General features: G+C 35.5%; 1 protein-coding gene across 2 annotated transcripts in view; it reads right to left on the minus strand.

The window, feature by feature from the left end:
- Positions 1–9,725: 9,725 nt before the first annotated feature.
- LOC109051685 (metallophosphoesterase domain-containing protein 1) overlaps positions 9,726–18,498 on the minus strand; it is a 34,212-nt gene continuing 25,439 nt past the window's right edge. For both annotated transcript variants that reach the window (XM_042738926.1, XM_042738933.1), the window contains 3 exons: positions 13,399–13,514; positions 12,108–12,221; positions 9,726–11,548 (listed from right to left, as the gene is read on the minus strand). In XM_042738926.1, the coding sequence (XP_042594860.1) occupies positions 11,430–11,548; positions 12,108–12,221; positions 13,399–13,514 (349 nt within the window). In that variant the 3' untranslated portion in view covers positions 9,726–11,429. The remainder of the gene's footprint in view (positions 11,549–12,107; positions 12,222–13,398; positions 13,515–18,498) is intronic.

Consider the following 18,498-nt stretch of genomic DNA (forward strand, 5'->3'; position numbering starts at 1 on the left):
AGTCACATTGTAAATAGATAAAAGTTGTAATTGTGAGGAGAAAAGCTAAATTGTGAGAAATAAAGTACCTTTTTTTGAGGTGGGTACAATGAGTATCTGATGAGAGATTTGATGAGGGGATATGAGAGATCTTATTAAATTACTGTGCCACATAAACAAGAAAAAACAACCAAAACATTAAACTTTCCATCTTCTTCTAAATGAGTGACATTTAGAGGTCAAAGTTGCTGCAAAACATGACTAGAAGCCATTTCACTGAAAACTAAAGCATCTAAAAAGATAAAATGATAAATCTACGACATCTGTTTCTGTTGTCTGCAGTATGTCGACTCAGAGTCTTTCTCCTAATCTTTAATCTGTCTCAAAAGCACAAATCCTTATGGAAATCCACAACCCCTTTCTCCACAGCACCTCAAATATTTATTCAATGGTCTGATGTTCCTTCGCTTTTATGAAATAATCAAAAATGTTTTAAAACGCATGCACCGCTTTCTCAGAGACAGTCGGGTAGGCGCTCCTTCTGTCTTTATGATCTGTAAAGGAACGAAGGGGGATGGGGGGATGTGTCTTTTCTTAATAATAAAGCCAGTGAGCCGCAGATCAAACAGCGGTTTGGTGTTACAGCAGATAGTAATGAACCTCGGCAGCAGGTCTGGAGTCAGACAGAGCCGCATGCAAACACTGAGGAGAAGAGCGCAGGGCGCCGGGACGTGCTCTGATTCCTGATACTCCTGCCTCTGTGTGTGTGTAAAATTTACAAGCCGTTCCTAACAGTGGTGCATGAGAGATCTGCACAGTTATGAGTTAAAGACAGAGTGCTGTGCTTATTCATCATATAGATACAGACACTGGGGTCATCCGAGCCAAACAGAGATTTCAGGTGGTCTTAAGGACATTTAGTAGGCGACAGCCTCTTTCTGGCATTGTTTTTTTCTCCATAAAATATTGAATACTGTGTGTCTGATATAATTTCCTTCTCCAAGACCAGCATATACTAGCGTGATGTTCAAAATAAAGTCACAATGTCACATATAAAAGGTCACATTATGAAATATAAAATCATTTTGAGAGCAATTCTGAAAAATAAAGCCACAATATGAGATTAAACATTGCAACTGTCAATATGAAGTCAGATGTGATGTGCTTTATGTTGGTTTGGTAATGGCCAAGCCAGTAAAACAGCAAAGATGTGCTGGTTGACCAGATTTTATGAATAGCTTAGCTTTGCTCGTTTATCAGCTTACCAGCAATAACCAAACTGACATAAACTACCAGTTGTGACTTTTTCAGAATAAAAGTAAGCTGGTGAATCAGCATGTTTTTTTTTTCTTCATCTAACTAACGGGTAGTTCACCCAAAAACTCAGTCATTATTTACTCACCCTAAAGTTGTTCCTAACCAGTATGACTTTCCAACAGTTGATGGTTCCCATTCATTTCCAAAGTGGAAGAAATTTGACTTCCATCATAGAAAAAAATACTATGGAAGTCAATGAGGACCATTGTTCTGATTTTGGGTGAACCATTCCTTTAAGATTAAATATCTTGTTTAAACTATCTTCAAAAATTTATTTTGTCTTGTACAAATTTTTTGGGTTACACTTTATTTTAAGGTCCAATTCTAGCTATTTACAAACCATTAACTACGACTTCAATAAACTCCTAATTTGTTGCTTATTAATATTTAGTAAGGTAGTTGTTAAGTTTAGGCTTTGGGTAGGATTAGGGATGTAGAATATGGTCATGTGGAATAAATGCTTTATAAGTGCTAATAAACAGCCAATATGTTAATAATAGGCATGCTAATAAGCAACTAGTTAATAGTGATAATTGGTCTCTATACTAAAGTATTACTGATTTTTTCCTTTGAAGCATAAATTGCAGTAAATGTCCAAAATCCAACAACAAAGAGTTCATACTGCATAAAATGCAACAGCCATTCAGAAGCAGTTTGGATGAAAGTACACAATAGTCGATATATACATAAGGTTAACTGCAGGATCAGGAGAGAAGGGGATCTTGTGCACTGGGATTCAGAGGTGGCTAAACCTCCCAATACTATATTTCTGCAGAGCTATGCAGGTGTGAATAGCTTAATATCAACATTCAGGGCACTCATTTTGCCTCTATAATGTGCAAGGCTCTCTGGAGAGCACACACACATCCTGAAAAGCATCCCATTTCTTGCTTCATGAGTCATTGGAGAAATTATTCGCTGCACAAATATAGCTTACATGTTTTTCGTATCTCATTAGAGCAAACAAAAGAACAGAAACACTGAATAATTTTGATTTCTAGATGTTCCAGCTAATTATATTCTTTGGAGGCTGCCTGCTAGCAGCAGGACATCGTTTTAATTTGTATTCTCTAAAAACCCTATTAAAACGAAGCCAGCCAAAAAGTTCTCTATGTTCACAGCACTTGTTTTGTTGTTTTCCAGATTGGAATAGTGAAGCAAGGTAATTAAATGTAAAGTGGGCAGCAGTACTAGTTTTTATATCATCTGTTGTATTCAAAAGCCAAACACAAACAGAACTCCCCTTTAGAAGTGCATCCTTAAATGTGCTGCTCTCGCTTTGTAAACAAACCAATTACAGCAATACGCAAAGTAAATATTGGTTATATTTTAAATGCAATATGTGAGATATTCAGAGATAATACATTCAGAGGAATCACTGTAGGCATTACTCTGCATTACTCTACTGCCTAACAAACATGAAACCTTGGAGCAATTCATTAAAAAAGCCCTTTTAAGCTTTCAGTCAATAAAAATACTACAACAAGGAGTCATGATCCAAAAATTAGACTCAGGTCTTATCTGACATGCTGTTAATGTTATTGGTTGTTAATAATTAATAATGAATAAATGAATGAACAATCAATAAATAGAAAAAAACAAACGATCGATAGACAGAATGAATGAAGAAATGAACAATCTAAAGATAGACAGAACACATAAACAATTGATAGTCTGAATGAACGATCATTTGACAGACAGACCTACAGATAGAAAGATAGATAGTTCTCATATCTAAAATGAATATTTCCTTCAACTTTTAAATCAGGACTTATGAACCTTTTAAAATCACCATGGAATTCAGTGTAACATTCTTGACAAAGAGCTGGAGAAATCTTTGATATGCAGATTTATAAAAAAAAAAAAAAACATGCAAAGAAATGCATCTTCCATGCAGATATTCATATTAATGTTCATCTGTGCAACTGGAAGCTGTGTATCTGGTGATGGTGGGAGATCAGTGCTCTTATTCAAAGTGGAGGAGAACCAAACTGAAGACCAGACCAAAACACAGAATGGGCACGCACACGCACACGCACACGCACACACACACACACAAATCAAACCAACCAGAACGTGTTTAGAGTCATGCATTTTGTCAATCTCTCTGCATGCTAATCTCATGATGGATTATATGTTGGAGAATGTGATGGATTTTGGCAGACCATCTTCACTGCTTTCCACTTCACGGACAGAGAATCTGAACAAGACTTGTAAGACAGTTTGAAGTTTGTCACCAAGGAAACCAATGCACAGCACCTGCTGGAATTCAAACCTGGCACCAGCGCCAACATCTACACAATAGCATTAGCCAATCCAATGGCACGGCTGGAATATATTGCATCTAAAAAAATACATGCATGTACATGTTTAGAAGAGCAACAGAAGAAGTATGATGATAAAGTGTAAATGTCAAATAGACTCATTCGGATTCGATACAATAGGTTTTTCCCTGAGCGCGTATCAAACCTGTTACATCAATATCTCATTTCAGAATCTCAGAACAGATGGCTTGACATGTCCAAGATCTTTCTGCTTTCCTTCATATTCTGTCATCAGTGCGCCTGTAGTAGCACTTCTCAGTATGTGAATATGCAAACGACTCTATAGCCATACATTCACTGCTAGTTAGATTCTCTGTCTCTCCACAGATTTATTACATCATGATCATGACATAAAACTGCAGACAGATTTGATGCCATTGGGATGAATGACTTCAAAAACATGTTTTTATGGCTTATTGACAATCACCATATGCATCATGCCCATTAAATCTCCAAGCAGAGTTTAAATGCAACAAAAAAAAATATACATATATTTTTTTTAAATTAAGTAGCATTTTTATTCTAGGTTTTTTCTCATTGTTTCTGGCCATTTACTAGTGGTTGCTTTTATTTAAAGAATGACACCTAATACATAAAGGATTTAAGGAATTTCAGGGAAGAAAGAAAAACAGAAAAAAAAAGATTATATTTTTATTGATGTTTTCAATATTTTTATTTTAAAATATGCATTCACTCTTAATCTTATGCTGAATATACGACCCTGCTAATGTTTTTTTTCCCATTATGAATTATATGAATCACATAAATGATAGCCTAGATTTTCAAATTAAAACAGCAAAATTTGACAAAAAAGTTGAGTAGTTTACATCACTAGATACAATGAACTGGTCTTCTAACATTTCTGTTGTAAAACAGTTGTGAAATATTAAATGTTTAGCTTTAGCTTGTAGTCTTTCACCGCTAAAACTGAAGCATCACACTTGGTTTCTGTGAACAGCCTTTTTATTAAGCCTGCCTTCTTTGATTTGATTGCCATCTCAATAATATTATTGAGTGCTGTTAGACTGTTTTGTCAGACAAGCCTGTAAATGTAACTTTTACAATTTTTTTTTCATCTTAACAACTAACAAAGTGGCATGTAATATATTGCAACATCGAGAATATTAGATATCGGGGGGGCACAATATGGTCATATCTGATTTTTTTTTTCACTCAGTGTCTATGGTGGTTACGGCCGTGATAAAGAGAACAATTAGCTCTGTTCAAAGCTTGTCTGATAGGTTTGTGTCTTAATTGAATGAGTAGATCAGTTGATAGGATCAGATCTTCTACTTTATGATTAGAAATCATAAACCTTAGGTGAAGAGCTATGTGTTATTTTGTGATTCAGTCCATTTACCTGCACTTTAGAGAGACGGATAATGTTTTAGAAAGTAAGTAATGAATGCTAGACTGTTCAAGTTCAAGGTATTCATGAATTGTAAAATCAGTGTTGGATAATGTCATACTAAATCATCATCATTACTATGACCTCATCCTACAGGCATGATGTCATCGGTTACTCTCTAACCAGCAGTCCAGGGCACAGATTCATATTGTTACTTAGTAGTTCAAGGAGCCCACTGCACCTGTAAAAGGATTATGTAGTGCTTCATATTTCAGATTAATTTTGTTCGAATAGACCAGACATATTCATTCTTTTCATCCTAGACTATGAGACCTTGGAGAGAAACCCAAATAACTGCCACTTTACATCCATTGTCAAATCTCTCAAAAGCATTATAAGAGACAGCGTGTCAGTGGAAACAACATTTGAAGAGGAATGAATCATGACTGACTTTTACCGATTTTCTAGATCACTTTGTTCTTGCTTGACTGTAAAAAATGACTGTTTGAAGTTGTAAAAAAAAAAAGATTTTTGAAGTATGTTTAAATATGTTATATGTAATTTTTTGACTGTGCTAAAACATAAACACCATAATATGTTTGCAGACATTTAGGAAACATGTTAAGTTCTTATACTTGTTTCTATGGAAAACAATGCTACAGCCAGTTATTCTTGAAATGTGTGTTCTGTGTCGGAATGTCTGTTTTTGTTTTGGTCTGTGTGATTCCGCCCACTGCCAGTTTACCCAGTAGTTTTTTGGTTGCCAGTTGGTGGAAAACACTGCATATTGTAGTCATGGAAGCCAGCAAACGAACTGGGTCATGACAGATTCTACCTGACCTAAAAAGCCTTGACATTCATCTAAAAATCTCCATGACCAGAGACATATTATAACACATATAAATCAACTAAGCGACTTACAGTGTAAGGCTTGTTACCTTTCATTGTCAGTAGCACTTGCTTCTCTTGTGTGTCCTAATCTGGCAACCCGCTTGAGCATTGAGTCTGAGGAGGAGGGGGGCGAGAGAATCAACTCTCTCCAATATTTTGAATTTGGACAGCAGTACCCATTTTAACCGCTAGCTGTCAAATTTATAAACCACACCTTTAACAAGGAAATACTATTTCAGTATTCAAAATTTGTCATTTAATGTTACATGCCATATTTTTGTAATTATTTATTAAATAAAAAACAATTAGCAATTTCTAAGTGAATTTTTTTTCTACAACAAAGTTTTTTTAGTGTTTTTTTTTGTTTTTTTGCTTCAGATCAGTAAAAACTCAGTGTGATCAAAGGAAAATTTAAGCACTCATAATTTTCTGCTTTGTGTGATTTTTCCCACCTAATATAATAAAGAGAATGTAATCCTAAATATATATAATGCCACAGACTCAAACAGAGGCCTTAATACAGGTAAAATCCAACATCAAGAGGTGAAGAGATGGCTTCGGTACAGGACACTTTGGACATCATCAAAACAGCATTAGTATAATGATGTATCTTGTCTGTTGATAATAGTGCAAATGCCCTGTATTGGGGTAAGAAAAGATAGGCGGGCACCAGATTGGGTTAGAACTCAGCAGGGACCTCCCACCCCGAGGCTCTTTTCCGACACTTTCCTGATGACAGAACTGGGAGCTTTCGTCATTTTTGGCATGGAGAAAGAACCATCGCAGAACAAAAGAGTGAGGGGGTGTGCTGGTTTTGCGTGACTCCCCACGGAGTAAGTCCTTGACGCCTTAAGCCATGCTAAAAGTGGGAGGGAGAGGCTAAACCTGGCAACCCAAGCTAAATTTGGCATCTTAACATTTCTTAGACTATTTATGCTGCAATTTTCTGCATTATAAACCAAATGACTTAACATTGTTGTAAATTACAAAAGAAAAATAAGACTTATTTATTCCAAGAGAGGCCATTTGTATTCTGCATGCAATAAGATCGCTGCTATTGTTCTTCGTCCGTATCAATGCCCCCTAAGGCATTTGTGGTGATGATGTTTCATATGTTAATGAAGCCAGCTAGGACAATGCATCTTGACCTTGAAAATAATAAACATCATGACTTATAGTTTTTCATGTAGGTTATAGTTAAAAATGTTCAAAGATTGGGGTCTGCTTTTATTTGATCTAAAATACACTAAAAACAACAATGTTGTGAAATAATATTACAATTTAAAATAAATTTAACATGTTATTTTCCCGTGATGGTTAAGTTCTAATATGCTGATTTGGTGCTCAAGAACAATTTCTCATTATTAAAAGTTGAAAACATTTCTGCTGCTTAATATATTGCATAAATGGTGATAATTTTTTTTCAAGGATTCTTTGATGAATACTGCATGTTTGTTCAATAGAAATCTTTTGTAATATTATAAATGCCTTCACTGGTACTTTTGATCAATTTAATGCATCCTTGCTGAATAAATTTTATTATTATTCATTCCTTTCAAAAGAAAAAAAAAATCATGAAGCTCAATGAAGCTTAAAATTATGGTCAGATTTATATAGTTAAACATATAAGAAGCCTGTACAGAGATTTTTTTTCATGTTTAACCCAATCCAGCTGAGATCAAAGCAGCAGAGTTTCATCTCTCAAATTTTGGAAAGAGTGTGTTTCAAGTGTAATGGAACTAAGGGAATCCATCACTTTAGAAAGGTGCCGCATACTTCATATTGCATTACATTTATGAGCCAGTGTAGTGCTGGATCTAAATATTGAATATACACATATAAATATTCATTACACAACGGATAGTTTCCTACAGTCTTACTTCAAGGGAAAGACTGCATTTGTTTGAAGCAATATGTTTTTCACCTTTTTGCCATCACAAGTTCTTTTAAATAGTCCTGCTGTGCGAATGTGATAAAATATATTTTTTAATTTATTAATATTTTAAGATTATTTGATATAGACTATAGCACAGCAGCCCAAAAGTGGACATGGACCATATGCAATAAAAAGTATATAAAAGCCCCATTAAAGCAGTATATTCTCCTGCATTTACTTAACTGTAATAAGTAGTGAAATCTATTCAGGTCCCCCGGAGGACATTTTGTAGTCATTAAGGATGACACCGTAGCAAATAACAGCTTTCAGTTTCCAAATTTTAAAAGGTTTCTTTATAGAATAAGTCAACCAACTTCTGCTTCAGGATACGAGCAATTCAAAGACGCTAAAAATTAAACACCTTTGTCACAACAAACATTGTTCATAAATAAGCAGCATATGACAGTAATCAGCATGCATTGTTCCGGCTAATTGTTTTGTGTTTAGTTTTTTCCAGCGGCAGTTGCATACGCATTTGTTCCACCCGTAAAGTAGTTTCAGCGCGAGCCAGACGGCACGCCCCGGGATGTTTAACAGCGCTAAAATGCACTACACCAGGCTTTTGTTCAGCTTTAAGAGCCTGAAACAGCTGACAAGAACATGTCGAAGATGTATTTGCGAGTTTATAAGGGACACAGGGAGAGAGACAGACAGTAGAGGACATTGTTGTGTAAAGCACACAAGTCAACAGAGAGACAGATGTTGATGGTGTGTACTAAAGAGGATGCAATGAGATCTAAGAAAATGGAGGTGGGCACGTAAGGAGAGTAATAGGGAACATGTAGGTAAAAAGTGGCTAGAGATGGGAAGGATAATAGAGAACACAGTCTTTAATGGCATAGTAAAAGCCAGCCTGGAATAAATTATCTTCCATCCCGAAGGATTACTCATGTTATTACTTGAATGAGGGATTTCATTAGGATGTGCAGAGGTGTGGAAGAAGGAAGGCCGAAGTGATACAAGAGTGAGGACAATTTTTACCTACATAAATTAAGTTTTAGGCACGTGCAGATAATTTATATGAAAGTCAGAGTCCTTTGACTAGGACTAAAAAGTGAGTGTAATAATGTGAAATCGACTCATGTCGAATGCAAATAGGGGAAAAAAAAAATAACAGAAACGAAAGGGAGATTGAAGAAGAATAAGGATATACCCCAGGGATGGGGATAAGTTTTAATTTAAGAGACACAACGAGAGATTGATGGAGAAATTGGTTATATCTTGGTGATAGTGATGTGTTTGAATTTTGTTTGTGTGAATGATCTTTGGAGAAACTCCAGAAAAAAGTGTGCACATCCAACTTGTTAGGTACAGATGAAGGACACAATCCAGAAAAATGAAACAAGTATTATTCTAATGCTCTAAACTGAACACAGAAAACAGCAATGTTTTCAGCTCTAGAATATCCCCCCCCTGTTTTATACACCACAGTAAAATAAATTTAAGGACAACAATAAGTGTTTTAATTTAAAAATATATAAATACTAAATATTACAGAATTTCATTATTAGCCATTTATAAGTTATTGGCCCTGACAATAAAAATGATCAGCTTACTAATAATTACCAAAAACGCTGAAAAAAAAAGAGCATATGGTCAAAATTAAAAAATAATAATATCAGTGTTCTAATATTCTCAGAATATATAAAACAATATATATATATATGTATATATATATATATATATATATATATGTATATATATACATATATATATATATATATATATATGTATATATATATATATATATATATGTATATATATATATATATTATATATATATATATATATATATAGATATATATATATATGTTGATTTTTTATCTATGGGTTTATTTCACATTGAAGATTGTTTAATACAATTTTGAAGCATTAATATTAGTGTGTAGACATTTACTCTTTAAATGATCTTTTCCAGAACAAAAAGAAGCAGTTTTCACAGAGAATTCATCTCTGCTAGAATTTATTCAACACCATAACTCTTTAGGAGGCATAAAATTAAGTGACGAAAAACAAAAGAATCTCCCAAATTGTATTTTTATCACTGAAGTTTCACAACACAATGAATTAACAACGCACAGAATCTGTTTGGAAATTCAGAACAGCATGCTGGGAAAAAAATAACTGAAGCACAGCAGTAAACCTGACGACGACGTCTTGAAAGAATAGGCCTCATACGGGCAAGAATAAATGGAGAAAGAAAAAAAAAGAAGAGGAGAGCCACAAGAGAGTGTGAAGCACTTCTGACCGAATGCAAACAAGTGTACAAACAGCAAGAAAAACCCTTTAAAAAATAAATAAATAAAGATGAGACAGAAATCCGTCTCCCAGACATCAACTCATCCTTCCTAGTTGCCGTTTCCAATAATTTTCTTTTTATCTCTTCGATCTCTCAGTGCTCTGATTCATTCTTTTCCTCAGGCTATGAAAGAGTAGCAATTGATTGCGTTCGTCCACACAGGAGCCCACAGACGCACGCACACACCATCACACGCACACAGAGCTATAATTCGTTCGATTTGTTCATTTTTATTCATCCATTTATATGAAGGAGATGAAAACCCTCTGCATATCTAACAGAACCGTCATATTAGGCCTAATGCCACACACAGTAAATGCTGAAGAGCTGTAAAACACATGGGAATAAATTATCGCCAGGAGGAATGTTAATAAATTATAGTGGGGAGCATGTGGATCAAAGTGAAACATATTCTTGTTATGCAAAAGCGCACTTTGCGTGCATGACGACTCTTTGATATTCGGAGGAGGGACGTTAATGTTAGCGCTTTAGAAGAACTTTTAAATATTTGACTTTAAACAAACACTTCAAACTACTGTAAAAGTCCACACTGCTTTAGTAAGGGACCGTTTGCTTGAAACACACTCACAGTTTACATGTTTACAGTAAATCGAACAACAAAGAAGGCATGAAAATGTGGAGAACACTTGAAAATATTCAGACACTTTTTTGTTTCTTTTTCACCATCAATATTTTAAATGTTACATTCCTGTTTAGGGCTGTTTTAACTCCCAGTGAAACCCAACATGGCCCCAAGTTCAAAAGAGCAACATATAACAACAGAGCAGATAGGAAAAAGTAGGATGAGAGACTGAGACTCAAGAAAAAGAGAGAGAGAGGAAGATAGAAATGGTAAAGACCCTGAACAAACTTGTTTGCACCATAGCGCAGTGTTTCCTCTGGGCACATCCTGTAACTTTCAAGAGTGGATCCAGAGAAAAAGAAAAAAGTTTTTCCAAGTCAGATGTCCATTGAGGCTACAAGGTTACAAAGTTCCTTAAATAAGTGCCAGCCAATGAGAAGAAAGCTTGGCTTCCCATCATCTCAAGCACTGATTGGCTTCCATGACTTTAAGTACACGCGATTGTCACGCCGATTCAAGTGCAACGCAAGAGTCAAATTCAGAAAACAGTTCAAACATCCACGTCAGGGAGACAAAACACCACTATCTTGTGTCTGAGCGTGGCATACGTCACAAGAATGGATGGAAATATCCTAGGGAATATCCAAATTAGTGTCTCTCGTCCACTCTATATACACTACGCAGCATCCGTAAACGCTCAAAATGGGACCCTGATTGAAAGAAGGGGGTGGGGGGGGCAGGTCCCAGTTCAATCATGAGCTCCTGGGATTGGGCAAGTCGAAAACGATGGGCAGGTTCATAGGCTGGAAGTTCACTGTGCACGCTGAGGCATTAATGAACGTGGTGGTTCCATCCGCCATCATACCGTAACCTAGCTCGCACAAACACAAAGATATTCCGATTCGTTAAGTTGAAGAATGTCATGCATGTGTTGTTTTTGTGAAAATATGTTAACACACATTTAAAGGTGAACACTGATACAAAATGATATTAAAGGAATAGTTTGAAACCAAGTAAATTGCAAACAGCAAAAACGACACATAACAGCTAGCAAACAGCTGCAATTAAACACACAAATACAAAGCAAAAAATGCACATGTCTGTGCCATGAGTCAAACACAGACATACAAAGCACAAAACAAGCTTACATGCATGTAAAATGCAATCGTATTGCAGACTAAGATGAGAATCCTTTATTAAAAGCATTCTGAGTGTGTGTGCTAAATTTACTGTGAATATGAATGTGATCTAGTTTTTGCTATGGAGCTGTCAGAAGGCAAAGCAGCATGGGACAGACTCTGCCCTGCTAACCCCAAAACAGGCAGATTGACGTGGCAACATGAACAAATATGTTTGAGATCACAGGGCTGTGTGGATTTCATGCATGTGATGTATAGACAGTTGTGACTCTTATCATCTCATGTGATTACCTTCATGAATGTGTCCAAATACATGTAGTTTGGGCTGAACTCTCCTCTGGACAGTATTCAACAGCTCCATACAGCCAACACGCTGCATCTTCCTGGGCACCCAGTCCAAAAAACCTACAAAAAGGTAGTATAATGATTAATATGAACATCAAGAGGCAAAGAAAAAGCCAGAAATATATGATGTTAGAACAGACAATTTGGTTAATTTACGCTTTTGGAGTTACAAGCTGAACAAATGCCAGATGTACCAAGTTAGGAATGAGAATCATAATGAATTTAAAAACTGTAGTTCTGATTCCACTTAGTGTTTCATATTCTTACTGATGGGTTGGCAATTTTAAGAAAGAAGTAATGGATTTTTTTTTTTTTTTTTTTTTTTTTTACAAAGTCACCATAACACAACATCTTGACATCTTGCACTGAATTTTAACTAGATGATATGACTGGACGCTCTAGGAAGGTTACCAAGCAACTTATGCGTGAACTAATAAATATTCATGAGCTAAGCCTTAGCCATAGTAGGATTAATAATTCACATCTTGAATTTTGATTTTCGTTTCACAGTTAATTGCACAAAAACAAAAACACATACAAAACCAAAACCAACATCATCATTATGTCCAGATCCAAAACCAAAACCAGATCTCCAAACCCAAACCAACAATATATATAGAACAAGACATCAATTTAATATATGAATGAACTGACTCCAAAATGATTCTTACATCCATCTGCACTGTTTTTAATTGTTTTCATACTAAAATGAAAATTAATTTGAGAAGAGACTTACTCTTATATATGAATGAACTGACTCTAAAATGATCATTACAGACTTGATTTTACAACTGTAGTCTGATGTCTACACATACATAATGCACAGACTTGCTGTGAATATTCAGAGATGTCATTTGGGGCTAATTTGCAACACTATGATAAACACCCACATTTGCACAAATGTATAGTGAGACAAGTCTTTACCATGAGAATTACACATTGTCAAATCTCAAAGCCCAAAAGCTTAGTGTTTTAAACTGCAGCTGTCTTTATGCACAAACTTCCGTTCTCAGTACATATGACTGTGTGTGTGAAGGTTTTATTATGTGCGAAGGGATTTGCTGCACTGCGAACACCGTCTCAGTGTTGCATGCTTTAGCAGCCTGCTGTAGCAACTCCATCTGCCAAAGCCTCAGAGCAAAAGAGTGTGCGTGTGCGAGGATGAAGACAACATCATGGGGAATAACCATTACTGCATGCTTTGTGTGTGTGCATTTGTGTGTGATGTAGGTCTTACCCAGAGGAGGGCAGTGTGTGAGAAGAATATCCGTGGAATCTGGGATCTGATTCCACTTGTCCAGCAGTGCTTGTCCTCGTGGTAGATTAAAACCCCAGCCGTAGTACCATGGCTGCCTGAAAATATACATAAAGAAGAAGAAAAAAAAAAACAGTTAAGGCCTACTGATGTGACCGTGAACATTACTGCCAATATCTTCCCCTGTGCTTCACTGATCTTTTACCCAGACTGCTCTACAGCTGATGAAACAAGATGACATTTCCATTAGGATCTGTATATGGAGGATCTGTGAAAGATCTTGGGTCTATGATGATAAAATAACAGAAAAAAACCCAAATCACAAATAGCAATCACTTTGATCTGGCATCTTCCTCACATCTTTTGCTAAATGTAAGTGAAAAAAAGAATTTAAACAGGAGTGAAAAAGTCACAGGTTTCAGGCCAGCTCAGATTGAATCCCAATCTTTTTCTTTCGCCCACTGTCATCTCTCTACCATCACACTCTAAAAAAGGAGGAGAGTAGGGATGATTTGAAAAGCTTGGTTCATGAATATTAATTAGGTGATGTAACGTTTGACCAGTAGTCCAAACTGTGCGCAAAGGCTGGTAAGTAGGCGCAACACATAGAAGAATTACCATTTGTTCAGCCCACAGCAAATGGAATCGATTGGCAGAGTTATTAATTAGTATGAACATCTTAAAATATTACAAATTTTAATATAAAATAATAAATTCATTCAAATAAATATTGTAGAATGATTTTATATATATAAATATATTTTCAAATAAATATTGTAGAATGATTTTATATATATAAATATATTTTATATTGTTAAAATGGTAACACTTTAGATCAGGGAACACTATTCACTATTAACTAGTTGCTTATTAGCATGCAAATTACTTGCATATTGGAAGTTTATTAGTACTTATAAAGCACATATTAATGCATGACCATATTCTAGATCCCTTAACCCAACCCAATACCTAAACATAACTTCTATAACAATTACCTTACCTACAATCAATAAGCAGCAAAATAGGATTTATTGAGGGAAAACTCTTACTTAATAGTGAATGTGTTCCCTGATTTTAAAGTGTAACCGTTACATTTTATTAAATTTTTTATTAAATTTATACAGTATATGGAAGATGGATAGAAAAAAGAGAAATGGGGGAGGAACAGAAAAACAAGAAGAAAGAGAAAGAAACAGGTAGAGACAGACAGTATGTAAGGATAGAGAGGGGGGTTGATGTTTTTGCCTATGCCCCATCACTTTGATTGCAGATGCACCAAGCTTGAGTGACGGTATAGAAATTAACATGTCACTAACAATCTGTCCCCAGATCCATCTTCCTCTCCTGTGGCGGATTTGCACATTAATGTGTGCGAGTATGTTGAAAGACTCTTAGTGTGTGTGTGTGTGTGTGTGTGTGTGTGTGTGTGTGTCAGTTCACACATGAAGGTTCCCTTGCCTCTACGTGGATTTTGTAATTTATAGAGAGTAGTCACTTGAAACGTTTACTTTTATAGCTGGCTGATGCATCAGTGTCCCACACTGCAAACACACACACACACACACACACACACACACACACACACACACACACACACACACACACACACACACACACACACACAGAGCCTTTGAGGAGTGATCCAGATCGACCATGGGTTCCATCATCTCTAGAAGGTCAAGAGGAAAAGAGGAAAGAAGGGGCTCGTGGGAAAGGACATTGCTATTTTCATTTGATTTCATCTGATTAATATTCAAATCACTTCTATCATCAGAGTCTAAACATTTATGATCAAACATCCGAAGGCCCACGGACGCAGTCTGATTAATTCACATCTCAAATCTTAAAACATTTAAAATGGCCTTTGCATATTGATGGTGCTATTTAAATATTCATTTTCATTTTTACACGGACGTCTCAATTACACTAGATCGAGAAAGGACTCATTATTGGTGTCCCAAACAGATTTTTCTAACTGAGCAGAGAGAGGTTAATAAACAGAAAAAAAAATGAGAGAGGGAGAAAAACAGCATTAAAATGTCTTTAAAATACAAGCAATTATGTAATTCAGAAATTCTGATTTAGTTTAATGGAGATTTTATCAAGCCAAAAGATCAGACGAACGTGCAATTCCTTCAAATGGGACAAGGAACGACTAGTATACTTGATGTACTAAACCATCTGTGTATTTATCAGTTCAGATGTTTTTTCATTTGTCAAGGTGAATAGAAAGCAAAGACAGCTGTTTGCTGTCATGCCTTTACTCCCATGATGCCACATCAGCGCAAAAGCAGAAGAAATACTTTGCAAACGACATTTTCCAATTTCTGAAGCAAATGTAAAGGGTAATTGCCCACACAAAACTCATCACCACAACGCTAAGGTGTTCAGAGTGGTTGCTAGTGTATTGCTAGGGTGTTGCCAATTAAATTATTCATCTTGTTTTATTAGGAACCGCTAATAAAAAACAAACCTAATCGGATGTCTGTTTGTCACCACTGGCTTTAAAACAGTCTTGGGGTGAAGTAGGGTTTGGGTCGAATCAGTGAGTGTGTGCGAGTGCAAAACCTCTCTTGGCCAAATGATATCGGTGTAATTTTGCCATAAATCTTTAAACGAATGGCTGGTGGGGAAAAGGCTGTGGGGCGACTGTGCTTCAATATTTCATCCCATTGGTTAACTTCAAGGATTTTAAAGGAAGAAAAGATGGGCCTTATTAGAAAATCTCAAAAGAATGCATTAATGATTCACAGAAATGGGAAATCTAATTCAATTCTTGCTGCTGGTAAGCTGGTGAACTTTGAGTGGAAAGATAAAATTTATGAAAATTGGGGAGAAATAAATGGAGAAAATGGAGAAGAAATATTAAAAGTGTCATTCACATATCAGTAAAGTTTGTGCTAACAGACCTGTTTACATTAAGAGCATGCACACATGCTCCATTTCAAAACCTCCCTGCAGCCTACAAAGCAGCTCCCTTCATCCTGACTGTCATGGATTTGAAATGCTCTACTGTGTTCTCACACATTCTTACTAATTTGAATTTTTCAACGACTTTTCCAGACTTCCTAAATATATATATATATATATATATATATATATATATATATATATATATATATATATATTATATTATATATATATATATATATATATATATATATATATATATATATATATATATAGATGGTCCCCAGTGACTTCCATAGTATGGAAAAAATACTGTGGAAGTCACTGGGGACTAGCAACTGTTTGGTTACCAACATTCTTCAAAACATATTTTATGATCCACAGAAGAAAGACAACATGAAGGTGAGTAAATGATGACAGAATTTTCACTTTTGGGTGAAGTATCCCTTTAAGATGCCCACTCTGTGAAACAGTTTTCACTATGCCTTAAAATGCTGCCTTCATAAGTAGCTCACTATATTTTAGAGCAAAGCAATGCATACCAACACATATACACACAAACACACACAAGCTATCTGCAAATGAAGAGAGCTTTTGTTCAACATCCTCACCTGGCTGCTGTAATTACAGATGTTGGTGGTATCTTGACCCTAATTACAGAGGAGGTGTACGCATTATTCTGTGTGTGCGCATATTAAAGAGATTGTATGTGCATGGCACAGATGCAGGTATGTAAGTGAATAATTAGTAATGTGACGTTTCTGACACTGACCCAGATGTGTGCATGGAGAAGAAGAGGTTGGGAATCTACAGGGATAAGCCGTTACATCTCTGAAGAGTTAAGAGGCAATATCAGACAGCCTCTTTACTGTGCACACACACATAACCTCATTAAGAGAGCCTGTTTCAATTAATAGCTTGCGGGTCACAACAATCCACTGAGATTTACCAGCACATAAGAAGTGCTGTCAACATCACACAAGCGCTCACTTACACACTTGTACTATGAATGAACTATAATAAAACTTTTCATGAAATGAAAACATTTCTGAATGAAATTGCTTGTTAAACAAGTAAAAGTAAATAAAATCAAAACAAAAACACATTAATTGGTAATAACTCAAATTACTATATCATAGAGAATAAAAAACAAAGAAATATAAATTCACACAAAAAACTATGTAGGTTGGGACTTGATTTTATCCTTTGGTTGTTAAGTAAAATAAAATTAATATTAAAATAAAATACTAAAATTATTACCAGTTAATGTGTTTAATTTATTTTATTTTATCATAGAGAATGAAAAAAATAAATATAAATTAAATGTAAGTCAGTTGTTTAATAAAATAAGACAAAATAAAATAAGTAATTCAAATGATTGTATCATGGAAAATCAAAATTAAATAAGTCAATAAAATTATATAATATATATGAATGTATGAACTGTTGAAAGTAAGACAAGTCACAAACATTTGAAAATAAACAGTGAATTTTAAATCTCATGCTAAACATGGCCAAAGTTAAAAAAAAAAACGAGTTGCAAAAAGAGTCCTTCAGGGTTCATATAAGTTTCTGAAAGTTTTTTTCGGCCATGTATGTTCGGCCATGTATGATTGAGTACGGCCCTTCATGACGTCAGAAAGGACGGAATTCCTTGTATGGGCACTTCTCCTGGAAGAGCGTGCGCACACAGCAACCAGAGCGACAGCAATCCCACCCATCAACATGCTTTATTCGGGTTACGGAAGTCATCGGCAGCACTGCACAGGACTTGCTCAAGAAGAATGTCTTCAAAGAAGTGTTTTTTTTTTTTTTTGGTTGTGAGGGAAAGATAACCTTGTTCGGCTTCCCAAAGAACCCAGCGTCACGTGAACAGTGGATGCAGCAAATGGAGTTGTGCACGTGCTCACGTAAAGCTGTATATTTATTTTATAAATCTGATAAATCTAAAGACTCTTTGGAGATATTAAGGATGCAATACTACTCTACACTGTAGGTACTCATGATTAAAGAACCTATGGAATCTAAATTAAAGTTTTTTGGGTGTTAGTATCAATATGTTAGTCTTAAGGTTATCTATAAGGCAGTGCGCTCCAAAACAGTGACAAAATTGCATTTAGAAGGTATAAGCATTCAAAGCTTGCAGTTCCTCACTTCCGCCAAAACGGCTCA

The sequence above is a fragment of the Cyprinus carpio genome, chromosome A4, assembly GCF_018340385.1.
Source record: "Cyprinus carpio isolate SPL01 chromosome A4, ASM1834038v1, whole genome shotgun sequence".
NCBI classification, from domain to species: Eukaryota; Metazoa; Chordata; class Actinopteri; order Cypriniformes; family Cyprinidae; genus Cyprinus; species Cyprinus carpio.